The sequence below is a fragment of the Terrapene carolina genome, unplaced genomic scaffold (genome assembly GCF_002925995.2).
Source record: "Terrapene carolina triunguis isolate 2854851 unplaced genomic scaffold, T_m_triunguis-2.0 Scaffold58, whole genome shotgun sequence".
Lineage (NCBI taxonomy): Eukaryota > Metazoa > Chordata > Testudines > Emydidae > Terrapene > Terrapene triunguis.
In genome coordinates this window covers 78,489,490-78,503,916 of record NW_020664409.1, presented here as the reverse complement: position 1 = coordinate 78,503,916, position 14,427 = coordinate 78,489,490, and the positions used below count along the sequence as shown (strand labels likewise).

Sequence of the window (14,427 nt, the reverse complement as noted above, 5' to 3'; positions counted from 1 at the left end):
CAGAACAGCCAGCGGAGAGGTAAATCATCGCAGGGCTGGGGACACCCCAGCCAGTGGCTCCTTCCCTGAGCTGGGATCAGCTGCTAGTCCCAGCTGGGCTGAAGGCAAAGGAAGATGAGACTTTCTCTTCCCCTGCAAGGAGTGGTTGGGGCTGTGTCAGACCCACCTCCAGAAACCTTCCCCAGCTGCAGGAAGCTCAGCTTCCTGCCCCCATCACTACTCAGCTGCAGGAAGGGTCACTGTATGGGGAGCTGCTCCCCCATCCTCCAAAACCTTGTGTATCTGGACCTTCCATACCCAGAACCCCCCTAGCACTCCATACCTCAACCCCTGCATCTGGATCCCCCCCAGACCACAACCACTGAGCTCCTTGCACTCAAACCTCCACCCTGATGAGCCCCACCCTCCTGTGTCAACCTGAGCCCCCACATCCAGACCCCCAATTAGCTGCACCCAGACCTCACACCCCACCAAGCCCCTGGCACCCAAAGTCCCCTGCTGAGAGACACCCCCCCACACACACAGATCCCTCCACTGAGCCCCAACCACCTTCACCTGGAAGCCCCTGCAGAGTCACATTGCCCCTGTACCTGGAAACTCTGCCCCCCCAATGAGCCTCTGTGCATCCATATCCCCGACACCTAGACCCCCCACATTCAGCTGTCTGTGCCCAGTTTGTCCCACACTGAGCCCCTTGGATCCTGCCTGCCCCACACCTGGCACAGAGGAGCAGAGCAGCGTGTTTCTGAGGCAGGCCCAGGCCTTGTGCTGTGTCAGGGTCAGGTGCAGCCTCATTGCTGAGTTCATGTGTTACCTAGGGAGGTGGTGGAATCTCCTTCCTTGGTGGTTTTTAAAGTCAGGCTTGACAAAGCCCTGACTGGGATGATTTAGTTGGGAATTGGTCCTGCTTTGAGCAGGGGGTTGGACTAGATGACCTCCTGAGGTCCCTTCCAACCCTGATATTCTATGTTCCAGGGGTGAGGAGGCTGCAGGGTGACCTCCCACCTTTGTGCAGCCAGTGGCCTGTGCTCCATACTGCCATGCTGGAGCCTCCACATTTATTTGACAAATAAAACGTGCAGAATTTTAAAATATTGTGCACATATATATATATATAGGTGCAGAATGCCCTCAGGAGTATTTATCTGTGTTTGTACAGTGCCTAGCACAGTGGAGCCCTAATCCTTCCTGGAGTCTGAGCACTACAATTTATAGTTCTTTTGCTTTGTCAGAGTGTACAGTGTCCAGGCAACTCTGGTTTCGTTTGCAACTGACTTACTGGTTTGCGTGGCACTGTTAGTGAGACAGGCACTATGTGGAAGGGGGAGCTTAATCCTTGAGTCCCAATGTCTCTGTGCTTTAAGGTAGCCCTCTATGTGCCTGTCTCAGTTTACTGGCAGTGCACAATAGACCACAGCACAAGTGCCTTTCAAACCAGCACTAGTGGAGCTGCATTGGTGCTAGAGCAACAGTGAGAGATTTTCCTCAAATCCTCAATGTAGATGCAGCCAATATGTCTTGAGGGGGAAATGAAGTGGCCTCTAATTAAAGCGCTGCTAAGGGTGGTTTGAGTTCAACAATCTGCACATGGACAGCTGACAGAGGGGATGGAGGATCTGGCAGCGCATCAGGCGCCTGCGGAGTGTGAACAGAGGGTCGCGTTAAGAGGGTTCCCATGCTCAGGGATTCCCCTTCTTGCGTCCCCAATTCCCAGCTCGGATTTTGTTGGGGGGAGCGGGGGCGAGGAGCTTAGTAGGTGGTTGAACGTTTAGGGCCCGGGAACCTACCCCCGACTCCGTCCCCCCGTGACTCAGGAGAGGGCTCTCCCCCCGCTAACACCTGAGGGGAGGCCAGGCCCCCACGCCCCCATTTTCTCAATGAAAGCCCCGAGGGCGGGATTTTCAGGCCCACTCCCCGCACACCCCGTGGGGACGGTCCGCGGGGGGATGTCTCCCCACGCCCATGGTGACGGGGGCACCCGCAGGAAGCACGTTTCTCCCTTCCCCGGCGGAGAGAAGCAACGGGCGGGGCTGCCAGAGGCAAACGTCCCCGGCTCCTCCCGGGAGCGGGCGGCTGCAGCATCCGGGCACCGGGGGAGGTGCTGCGGCTCCGCCCCCTGTTCCTGGGGAGGCCCCGCTCCCTTCCCTGCGTTATGTAAGAGGGCGGCGCCGCCATTGGCCGGCGGGATCGGGGCGGCCGGGACCTGCCGGCGCGGGGGGAGGCGGAGGCAGCGCGCATGCGCAGTTGGGGGGCGCCGACTCCTCCATCCTCCTCTCGGGTAGGCGGCGGCCGCGGCTGCTGCGGGGCCGCACGGAGCCTTCCCCACCCGCTCGCTAGCGCCTGGGCCGGCCGGGCTAGTCCGGGTAAGCGGGGACCCGGCAGGGCGCTGCCGTAGGTGGGAGCCGGGCCCTTCTCCCGGGCATGAGGGGCGAGGAGGCCCGCAGTCGGCGAGCGGGCCGGGGAGCGCGCTGGCCCCGGCCCCGGCGTGAGGGCACCTCGTTGGGCTGGGGCCTGATCCTGGCGGGGGCGGGCGAGGCCTGAGGTGGTGTCGGGGTATTCCCCGGGGCGGCGGGAGGCCGGGCCGGGCCTGAGGGCCGGGGGGGGGGGGAGAATCCTGGGGGGCGGGGCGGCCCGTGGCCTGTTAGGGGGCGAGCTTCCTCCGGGAGAGGAAATCTGCGTTCACGGTGGCTGGACGGTGTCGAAACCTGACCATGGAGGTGGCCTCCGCGCTCCCGGTCCCTGCCTGCCTGGGCCCCGGGGTCAGGGTGCGCGGCCGAGCGCAGCGTTGTCCCTGTGCCCACGGGCTCCCCTGCCCGGCTTGTCCCTTGCAGTCCCGTCCTGGGGGGCTGCGCTCGCTCGCTGCTTGGAGCCCTGCAGCCGCCGGCTTCTCCCCGGCCCTCGACACTTCAGGGTCACCCAGAAGGGGTTGAAGTACTTGTACGCTACGCTCGGAGCCGGACTGAATTCTCGGTCTCAAACCAGGCTGCTGCCTGAGGTTGGTTCTGCTTCATCACAAAGAGTTTGAGCCTAGGGCCCTTGGCGATCCTGCTGGAAACTAAACTGAACAATTTTAACCTATTTGTAGCCTCTGAAAGTATCAGAGGAAGCAGCTGCTGCTCTCCAGTCTCAGGATATGAACATTCTGCTTCTAGTTTGACTTTCCGGTTTTGGTTACTTGTAATCCTTGTTGTTTTACAAGAAAACAACTTAGTACGAGGTGTATTGCAATACCATGGGCTTCAATCGAGATGTGCTATTTAGCATTTGCGTCTTCTAACTTCACTGTGACTGCTTTAATGTTAAACATTTCTAACAAGCTTTTTAAAGTTTCTTTTATGTCCTGTCATGCAAGTCTGTATTAAATCAAGATTTGGGGCCAGTTTAAGTTCTTGAAGGGTGTTTCTGTGCTTAAGAAAACAGGAAAGTCATCATAATATGTTACTTTAACTCTGAAATATAGAATTGGTTTAGTTGTGGCTGAATGTAACTGTTTTCAGCAAACTCTGAAAGTGACAGTATTGTAGTATTCCAAGAGAGTTAGAAATACTTAGCTTGCCAGTACACTTAATGTTCAAATTCCGCATATTGGAATTACATTGTGTAATTTACAGTATTTTAAAACGAAAAGTCTGGCTGGACCAAATCTGAAAGCCCAATATTTTCAAATAAATGCTTTTTTTAGTTAACTAGACAAAAAAACGAAAATAACAGCTCCATACTTATGGACAATCTCAATATAATAAACTAGTGTGCTTGTCTAGTGGCCTTTTTAGCAAACTAATATCAAGACACTAAATAAAACATATTGTAACACTTTTTAATTGAGGTGCAACTGTTGCAGGAGAAATAACTGAGATAACTAAAACCCACTCTGTTTCCCACATCTGGATGTTTTTGTTTAAAGAGAATTTTAGTCTCTCCCTATTGTTTGTTTTAAAACAATCTTGACACTAGTGTAGAGCAGTATTTAGATAAATGAAGTCTTCTATTAAATTAACTAGGAAATTAAAGATTTTTACAGTTAACTGAAGGTTTAATCTCCCTTGCTTTTGAAACAGGAAGTGCGCATTCTCCAGTGTACTCTACATAAACAGTCTGAGGCCCTTGCTGGGATTACTCCTGAGGGAATTCTGCACCAAAACATTTGAAAATTCTCACAGTATTTTAAAATTCTGCAAATTTTATTTATCAATAAATGTGGAGGTTCCAGCAAGGCTGTAGGGGGGACAGGCCACTGGCTGCACGGAAGTGGGAGATTACCCTTCACTTGGCAGTGAGGCTGCAGCCCAACTCTGACACAGTGCAAGGGCTCGGTCTGTCCCAGAAACACCCTCGGGCCCTGCCCCTCTGCACCAGGTATGGGCAGGCAGGCTCAGTCTGGTAGGTTCCAAGTGTGGAGGGTCTTGGTCTGGGGTGAGAAGGTTCTGGGTGGGGCAATCTGCATGTGGGCAGCTCACAGGGGGGCGGGCGGGTGCAGGGGCAATGGGACTCAGCAGTGGGGTGCTGTTGAAGGGAGTTGGGGATCAGCGGGAGGGGGTCTTGGGGCTGGGTAAGATGGAGGTCTGGGTGCAGGAGGGGGTGGTCCGGGTGTAGGGGATGTGAGGCTCATCGGGGTGGGTGTCTGCATGCAGGGGGGCTCTGGATGCCGGGGGTAAGGCTCAGTGAGGTGGGGGGTTTGGATGTGCGGATATCGGAGGAGGGTTGTGGGTGCAAGGGGGTGAGGCTCGGTGGGGGGGACTGGGTGGGGCAGGATTCTAGGGGTGGTCCAGGTGCAGGAGCATGTGAGGTTCAGCGGGAGGTGGTCTGGATGCTGAGGAGGTGGGGCTCAGCGAGGGGAACCTCAGGATGCAGGTGGTAGGACATGGGGGAGGGGGTTCAGGTGCCAGAGGTTGTGGGTGTGTGGGAGGATGCAGGGGGTGAGGCATCGGGGGAGGGAGAGTCTGGGAACGGGGGGCTCTGGATGCATCAGGGATTGGGCAGATGGGCAAACAGGGGAAGGGCAGTGTGGAGCTTCCTGCAGCCATGGGGAGATTTGAGGGTGGGTCTGACCTGGCCCCAGCCATTCCTTGCAGGGAAAGAGGAAATCCAGTCCTTGCCCAGTCGGGACTAGCAGCTGAGCCTGGCACAGGGAAGGAGCCACTGGCCAGGACATCCCTAGCTCTCCCTCCTCCTGCCCCCCCCTCCCCCCCCGTGGTGATTTACTTCACTGCTGGCTGCTCTGGGCACCCAAAACGACACACCCACCGTTCTGGGGAGGGGTGCATGACAGTTTTTGTGGCTTCCCTGTCAAAATCTTTTTTCCGCAGGGAAGCAAAGAGATCTGTGGGGGACATGAATTCTGTGTGCGTGCAGTGGCACAGAATTCCCCCAGGTGTATAGCATGTATCAGTGTAATGACAGTTTCAATTGAAACCATTATTAGTGAAATTGTGACAGGTATTTCTAACATCCTGAAAACCCATTACTAATATAGTGTTTGTTTATTTAATGTGATAAAATCACTATAGCTTTTCTTTAAATAGTTTTGGTACAGAAACAGTTAAAACCGGCTCCTTAGATTTTTGTTTAAAATAATCTATTTCATGGAAGTGTTGAACATAAGAAATCTATTGCATTTCTGTATCTTCTTTCTAAGAAAACTTGCATGGAATTTTCACTTCATGCTTTTTTCTCTCACCTTCTGACTTCATAATCCTTTTTTACAGTTGGTAGCTATAGAATTACATGGACTGTAAAAACTTTAGGGCAGGGACTGTCTTTTTATATTCATAGAGTGACTAGCACTATGGAACTGGGTTTCCAGGTACTTCTGCAATTCAAATAAACATCAGATTTAAAAAAAAACAAAACTTTAGATGAGGAATTAGCAGCTAGAGTAGAAATTTGGAAGCAAGTCTTCCATGAAATATTACCTGCTCCACTATATAGACTGTCCATTTATCCTATTCCCATGTCTCATAGACATCCTTTCCCTGATGGTGGATGACTTCAGTCCCTGAGGGCAGCTCCTATCTCCTCCTCTTGTCATTCTATATGTAGTAGTGGCTTTTGATGAAGGCAGCTAGCCTGGCTCCCTTGGGTCTGATTTTATAGTCCTGTGCTGCAGCTTGCATTAGGGAGAGGCAGCACCATGTTACTTTGCTTTACACAGACCCCTAGCCAAGTGCTCCATAGAAACCAGTGATCCATGGACAACAGTTCAGTAATCACTGTCTTGACATCTATGGCCCAATTCATGTTTCATCTGGAAATGTTTAGGGCTTTATTGGTTAGAAAATCAATTGATTAAACCAAAGTGAGATCTTTAAACCTGAATTTCTTTACCTGGGCAGGAATTAGAAAATAAATGCATATAAAAGGAAACAAATTGGTTTGACTGTTTATCCACTGAAAATACCTCTCTAAAAGATGGGCTTTGAAGTGTCATTTAGGAGGCAGCTTTAGAATGGAACCTACTAACCACTTTTCATATAAAAAGTACTTAGAGTACAGAGGTATTTACACAAGGAACCTGAACAGAGCTGTCCATGTGTCTGCCTCCTGTGGATTGAGTAGGCCACATGGAGAGAGCATATGACTCTTTGCTCATAAGGATACCTTCTGAGTTGGTAGCCAAAACAGTCTCTTTCTCACTTAGACTAAACATCCTTCTTTGTTTGTAGATATGGCTCGTGGACAGCAGAAGATTCAGTCGCAGCAGAAAAATGCCAAAAAGCAAGCTGGACAGAAAAAGAAACAAGGACATGATCAGAAGGCTGCAGCCAAGGCTGCCTTAATATATACCTGCACTGTTTGTAGGGTAAGGGGGAGCAGAAGACAAAGCATTACACGGGCAACTCTTCCAGCCTAGAGTAGGACTTTTATAGGAAGAAGTTGTGGAAACCACAAAGTAAATATTTCTGTGGTAATAATGGGTTAACTGGCTAGTTGCTCCAGGCATATTTGTAGTTTATGTACATATAATAGGGTTTCATATTACTTTGTTGGGCTGTATAACCTTAGCTACATAGATAACTTAGAAAGAGGGAAGATAGCTTCCTGTGGTTACATGTAAAGATCAGCACCTTGTAGACCAGTGGTTCCAGACTGCTTAATTGCAAATTTTCATGTTTGCAGTTGGTATGCAGTACAAGGCTTCTCTAGAGGTCTGAGACCACTTTTCTGCTGTGTATTTTACTTTTTTAAATGAAAAGATGCTCCTGACTCGCCATCATTGATGGCTGATGCTGTTGAGCATGATGCTAAGAGCTGTAGCCAGGGTTTAATAAATAGTTATATATTTCTGCCAGAGTTATTGTCTTGACAAGAGAACAGAAATTTAAGCACCTAATCAGATTCTGACTTTCCTCCTGACTGACTCTCCTGAATCCTGCCTTTCCTCTTATAGAGTGCATTCATTTAAAGGGCCAGTCCTAGAACAGACCTGTCACTTGTAATAAACTGTAATGGAAAGCTTCCCAATGGAGGACTGCTCACTCAGATGCATGCACCCCCATTCTTTTCTGCAAAATATGCTAGCTTTCCTACTAATGCAATCAGAAGTTGCGGTCTACACATTGCTAGAAACAATGGGTTAAGAGACTACAAATAACTCTTTGGGCCTCGGTGTACCAGTGAGGCCATAAAAAATGAATTGGCTTCATAGTTCTATACAAGTTAGATATGTATCCTTTGGCTGAGTTTTGAAGGGAGTAGGCTTCCCACCTAATTTATTTGTAAAATCCTATATTGAATAAACTTGACGTCTGCAAGGAGGTTTCTAATAAAAATGAGCACACATCTTTCAGTGCATTCTTGGCAGGTGGCATAAAACAAGTATGTGATAATGATATGCTGAAAACAGGAGTTAAAAATCAGAGGATTGTATTAATATAGAGCCAGAGAGTCTCTAAAACTAGCATAGTAATGCACAATAGCATCTTGATAGCCTGTCTGCTGGAAGTACTATGGCACTAAGATTGGTAATTATATACATATGTTGCATTCATCAATGAGACAAGTCAAGCCCTATGTTGACCTTGGTGAAGAAAATTAAGGTTTGAAATGGGGAGAACAGTTCAGTGTAAAGATTTTACCTAACACTCTTCTGCCATGAATAAAGATAAATTTTTTTTTTTTTTAATCAGACACAAATGCCGGACCCCAAGACCTTCAAACAGCACTTTGAGAGCAAGCATCCTAAGACTCCACTTCCTCCAGAATTGGCTGATGTTCAGGCATAAAGTTGTTTACAGGTCATTACATACACTTTTTTAAAAACTAAATCTGAGTTGTACTGTTTATCATAATGAATTAGCCTTGCTCACTGGCTATCTGAGAATTACTTCATTTTCTCCGAAGTGAAAGTTAGCTTGAAACTAAAAACACATCCTCAGATCACTAAGCATGAGAAGCAACTTCATCATTACTACTGCAGCAGCAGGAGGCCTGGTCCTTGATTGGACCATTGATACTAACTTTGAGGAAAAAATACAACCCTAGGTGAGAGGCTTGCCCATGGGGTTGATACAAACTAATGAATGCGAAGTATTATTCAGGTATTTAGATTAGAAGCATAAATTATTGTAAATACTTTTTTCAAAGGATACTTTATTTCCTTCTTGCCATACAAGACTTAATGAAGTTAGAACTGTTGAGCACATGACCAAATGTTTAGACTTTGTTACACAAAATATATACTATTTGGCTTGGGTAGAGAAAGTATTTATGTAAATACAAATCTTTTGAGAATATTTGCAGGATAGCTAAACCAATGCCAAAAAATCCCCTATAATCAAAAACCCTTTGGTTCGTAATTAGTTCAGTATAATTTTTCAGTGATTGGAAGATAAGTAGTAGTTAGAGCAGTGTTGTGCAACAGTTCAGTTTAACTGAATTCTTGTTTTTTTATAGGTGAATTCATGGCACCTATTGACTCGTCTACAGTCAGACCTTACATAACAAATCTGCAGCTGCTTTTCTAACAAACTGTTGATCAGCAAAAATGAAGGGGTTACAGAAACATTCATATTTTTATGCTGTTCCCTCTTGAGCTTCATGCAAAGACGATTCTGTGTAAATGTACAGTTGTGCCCTATTTGGAAATCCTGAAAACCAGTCCATACTTGTTATAAACATTTTTTACAATTGTAATTATACTGATGTTCATATTGTGTAAAATAACTCATTTAATAAAGTAGTATTTTGATTTTTACAATATCACAGGTTAAATGCTTGTAGAAGTTCTGTTTCAACTTTCCACATTATCTGCCTTATAAAATCCTAATGAGGACAAAGTGGAATTCTCTCCATCCTGCCAGAAACGTGAGCAGTTTCATTCCACTGAAAGTAATGTGCATTACAATAAGCTGAGCTAAAGCTAACCTAAGAGGGAAACTGCTTATGTTTACCTTCCAATGTTCTGCCTGTTTGAGCTCGTTTACTAAAATTTTATTTCTTGACTCAAGAGGTATAGCCAACTTCTTAGAAGCTGCATTAGAATCATGGGACTTCCTCTTTTTTGTTCTGTTTATTAGGGAGTGTGGGTACTACAAGCCATTTAGAACAGGTCTCCTTTGCTGTAAGGGAACTTGTTCCTTCTATTCGTGCACTGGCGAGACTCTTGTTAGACAAGTGAACCTTAATATTTAGTAGATGGCTGGCAAAGCTGAGACACAATAGAATTTAATATTTCTGGACATGCTTATCTGAATAATGTTCACAAATGCTATATCAAGTTAAAGTAACTCTGCTCTTCATTGTAAAATTCAGTTGGAAAGATTGTAAATGCACATGAGCAGCCAACCACGCATCTCACCCCCCACCCTCCAGAGTCTCTGGCTATCTTAGTAGCAACTTTTTTCAAGAAGTGTGCAAAGTAATCAAACTCTAATGATCTGCTTATTTGACACTGAACTTAAAATAAGCCTGTTGGAAAGCACACAAGCCAAATGACTAACTGGAAGTGATGTAGCTAGTTAAACTTAAATCAGTCTCGACTTACCAACATTACCAGGGAAAATTTTAAGCTTTACCTGAAACCCCTAGATGAGAGCACGTGAGGACAGATTTAACCTTCATAAAGTGTATCATGGACTTGATTCTAATCTCAGAGCACAAGTGGGGGGGAAAATCTAAAATTGGTGTATTTGAATTGTGCTGGGAGGTCTGTGATATACAGTAGTAGCCATCCTAAATATATTTGAGGTGGTACTGCCAAAGAACAGACCTTCTGAAATTGGTTAGACAGAGGGGAAATGCTATGAATTGCTGAGAAATTGGTTACAACAAACTGCAGCCACAATAACTAATCTCTTATTTCTGACAGACCAAGTAACCAAGTTGAACACATTCTTTGATTTAATGAAATTCACTTGAAATAAGTGGTATTTTTGGTATATCAAGTCAAATACAGCCTCTTTCTATGTCCACTTACTTTCCCTTTTAATTAATTACTTGTGTCAGGCTAGCCTCCCACCCTCTTTATTGTGACATTAAGTTGTATCTCTCTGTAAATGTTCACTTTGGCCTAAAGTTTCATTGTAATATACCCACTCTGACATAATCTGTATACCACTGAACTTTGATAGGTACCCTGTTCGTCTGCTGAAAATAATCCAGTACTGCACTAGTACTGACATTAGAATGTAGTCCTTCATTTTTTCTTAATGTTAGAAGTTAATTCAATAACTTCATTCTGACAGCCTGACTCCCACAAGACAAGAAATCTGCCTTTCAACTTGGTGCTGAGGGGTACCTAAATGTTCTCATACTGTAATTTCATCAAAAATAAGATGAGTATACCCTGAACAAAATGTTCCTTACATTGATTGATGTTTGGTAGTCTGGTTTTTCTCAGGAGAAGGTTCTGGGATGCATCCTTTACCAAAAAAAGTCCTAAGCTGAAAGACATGTTTTGTTGCTTTAATTTACAGATTGTGTAGCAAACGTAGTTAATGAGCAAATAAGGTGGCTGGAAAGTGGCATCATACTGGTAGGACAAATTAACCTACTTAAGAATTTTGTTGCATTTTGAAAACTGTATGATAACTACATAACCATCAGTTGATATTGGTAAAGGCCAGGGTGACCTTCAGTTTTAAACACTAATAAACTCCCTATTTACAGCTGTTACAATCTGAAATACTGTAACGTTTTCTAATAAACTGAACCCAAAAGTATGGGGGGAATGCAGGACTAGTGGGGGAATTATCCTCATTTAGTATTGTCTGCAAATACTCAGTGTATGGATTTAAAGAGTTGTGTGTGTGTGTGGGGTAAGGAATAGGGGAGTTTCCTCTCCTCACTTCTAAACTTGTGGATGGCACCCTGTTAACTCTGGCTAAAAAGACACAATTGTGCATTGTACAGTGTCTGATTAAAGAGCAAGTTAAAAAACCTAAAGTGTAAAATGTGATATTTCCTGCCTGTTAAAAACAAGTGTTCCTGTATTTTTATTAAATTAACTTATGCTGGCTGGACAGCTCTAAATCTTGAAGCTATCCAGCTACAAAAAGTAGCTGCGGCAGGGCAAACTTCCCACCTTCATCCTGCAAGGCTGACTTGCCTCAATGCAGGGACTGCTATCGCTTTCTCCCCTTTAGAGGCCTACCACTGAGGATGTTGAAGAATATCTGCAACAAAAAAAATCAAGGACAGTTCATATGTAACCTTAACAAAGCAGTATTTGTGTTTTGTGCAATGTTCTGGCAATCTCTCTTTGGAGACTTCCCCATCTCTTAATTCTCCTGTGATAGAGAAGTGCTCTTCACTGCAAGATTGACCAAGAGAGTTAGTTATATTTGAAAGTTACATAGGGATGAGGATCTGGGTTCCTCCAAATTTTACTTTTGTTGAAACATAATGCAATATCACTAAAATTATGTAATAAATAGAATTTACATATCTTATTTAAACCTGAGTCAAGTTCTAATGCAGATCTAAAAAGTGTAGCATAGTTAAGATTGACAAGTTGCAATGTGTTTACCAATTAAAAGTCAAAGCATAGTAAAGGGTTGAATGCTGACACCATTTAAATCAGAAAGCTCTGACCAGCAAGCTGACTACTTTGTTAAAGAATACAGAGTAAAGGGTCAACTTGCTTTATGTCTACTCAGTTCACTACTGCAAAGTGTTTTTGTATTAGAGCCCCCTGGCTAGTTTACCCATTTAGAACCCTTAAGGCAGGGGTTCTCAAACTGGGGCTTAGGACCCCTCAGAGGGTCACGAGCTGTCAACCTCCACCCCAAGCCTCACTTTGTCTCTGGCATTTATAATGGTGTTAAATATATTTTAAAAGTATATTTAATTTAGGGGGGGGGGGGCTTGCTATGTGAAAGGGGTCCTCAGTAAAAAAGTTCGAGCCACTGCTTTAAGGCATTCTTGCAATGGCTGTACCTTCAACCAAGTGTTGTTGGCTTCTAATTCTGGGTTTACATATTTGGTGTAATTATTACATATTCAATGGTATCTCCAGACAGGTCCCATCATTCAAAAAGGATATTAAAGGCCCAGTCTATGCAGTAGCTGAAGTTTTGCTAGCAACAACTGTGTTAAAATGATCTGGATATGTCTATTTGCATTAATAGAGAGCTGTGGGGTTTTTGTTTTTTAAAAACCTTTGTGCCCAAAATCATGTTTTAAAACTTTACAATGGCGTTAAAAGCCACACACAAAGCTTTCAAAAGTGATTAGTGATTTTTTGGATGCCTCAATTTTATGGGGTCAAACCTGAGACATCTTAAATATGGGATCTGATTTTTCAAAAGTGTTGAGCACCTATTCTCTAAAAATAAACCTTTCTTTAAAGACATTTCAAAATCACTAGTCCTTGAAAAACTTGGCTAGTGTGAACATGGCTGAAGTGTCTTTCATGTGCTTAGCTGTCAGTGGTGAGCATGTAAATTATCACAAGAATTTTGCTTAGGCAGAAGATGATCCTAACTATATTGACTTCTAAACTGGCTAACTGTTAGTTATGATGCCGTATTTCCTAATTTGGTCCTCTAGTCTGGTCAGACACAAACTCTGCTTAAACCATATTAAAAGCAGGCTCTGACCATGCCTTTTAAAAATGTTTCTAACATAGCTTGGCCCTGTGCAAGGCAGGGACCCAACATATGTTTAATACAGGTTTAGCTGGAACAATGTTCACTTCTCTAAAGGTGGATCTCAGAGCCAGTGCAGAGTGGGCTACAGCATCAACACACTGCCCTTGAGGTGGTATCAGGTCTAATAAATCAAACAGAAGAGCAGTTTATGTGACTGCCCTGCCTCTTTCTCCTTGAATGTTTTTTCCACTGTAAGAGGTATTAAAGCCATAAACATTTTACTATGAAAAAAAAATATAGGAAAAAAAAAAAAAAAAACCAGTCAAAGCTGCAAACTTTCCCACAAAGGTTTAAGCTGTGCTAAGCATTTACTCTACATGCTGTGTATGGCTAAATTTCAACATACAAGGGAGTATGGCGTATGAGAGTATTTGCAGGGCAAGAGAATGCATCCTAGACAAGACTGTTCTAATCTGTTGTGTGTTCAGTAATGGTTATGTTGTACTCTCGAACACTGTATAGCACTGATTTGTTCAGAATCTGAATTTCATTCTCAGTGTATGTCATTATGACCATATTTACTTAAATTCCTCCTCTGGCTTTCAAAGCCCTGCATAACCTTACCCCTTCCTACTTACTCATCCTTCTTTCTTTTCACTTGACACCAGTTCCTTCCACCCTACTGATACCAGCCTCAATACACCACTTGTCTGTCTCCCCCACAGTCATCTGTATGCCTTCTTCCATGCCACTCCTTAGGCATGAAATGTCTTTCCTAATTGGTCTCCAAGGCTTCTACCTTCTCCTCATGCTAACTCTGCCCCACCACTCCCAGAAAGGTCTAGTTCTACCAGGATGCTTATAGCAAATTAAGCAAGTAATAATGTTACGGTTGAGTGGAAATGGGGGAGTAATTTATATAATAAATGCTAATATCAAGATATGGCCAATCATTACCTTCCCCATTTCGTTTGTATGTTGTGTCTCTCTCCTCTACCCTTTGTCTGAATTGGGCACAAACCAAGCCTTCCTAAGTGTTTTGTACAGTGCCTAGTACACTAGGAGAACTACTGGAATATCAATTGTTAATTATACACAACTTATTCTCTGCTTGAAGAGAGTAGGGTTTTCTTTTTAAAATCTATTTAATCCCTGGTGTATCTTAAAACACCAGTTGCTGTTATATCAATCATTTCCATATATATATATATATATATATATACACACACACACACACACACACGTATGTGATGTAATAGTCATTTTATATTTTTGAATAAAACTTTGAAAAGCATGTTTTACTTTGAGGTATTTATGGATCTTCATCTTAAGGATGAAAAAAATTTGGGTATCAGTCTTTTTCTAACCGAAAAAATAGTTAATTTGTCTATTGGAGAAA

At 44.3% G+C, this 14,427-nt stretch overlaps 1 protein-coding gene across 1 annotated transcript; it reads left to right on the top strand.

The window, feature by feature from the left end:
- The first annotated feature begins 2,213 nt into the window (after window positions 1-2,213).
- ZNF706 (zinc finger protein 706) lies at window positions 2,214-11,241 on the top strand. Its single transcript, XM_024203299.2, has 4 exons — window positions 2,214-2,363; window positions 6,663-6,799; window positions 8,127-8,234; window positions 8,893-11,241. The coding sequence occupies exons 1-3, from the start codon at window positions 2,237-2,239 to the stop codon at window positions 8,220-8,222; spliced, it is 360 nt and encodes a 119-aa protein (XP_024059067.1). The 5' UTR covers window positions 2,214-2,236; the 3' UTR covers window positions 8,223-8,234; window positions 8,893-11,241.
- Window positions 11,242-14,427: the final 3,186 nt, after the last annotated feature.

Coding starts and splice junctions, on each gene's coding strand:
- ZNF706 (XM_024203299.2), top strand. CDS start 2,237: ATGCGCAGTTGGGGGGCGCCGACTCCTCCATCCTCCTCTCGGGTAGGC. Junction 2,364..6,662: donor GGCCGGCCGGGCTAGTCCGG/GTAAGCGGGGAC, acceptor CTTTGTTTGTAG/ATATGGCTCGTGGACAGCAG. Junction 6,800..8,126: donor ATACCTGCACTGTTTGTAGG/GTAAGGGGGAGC, acceptor TTTTTTAATCAG/ACACAAATGCCGGACCCCAA.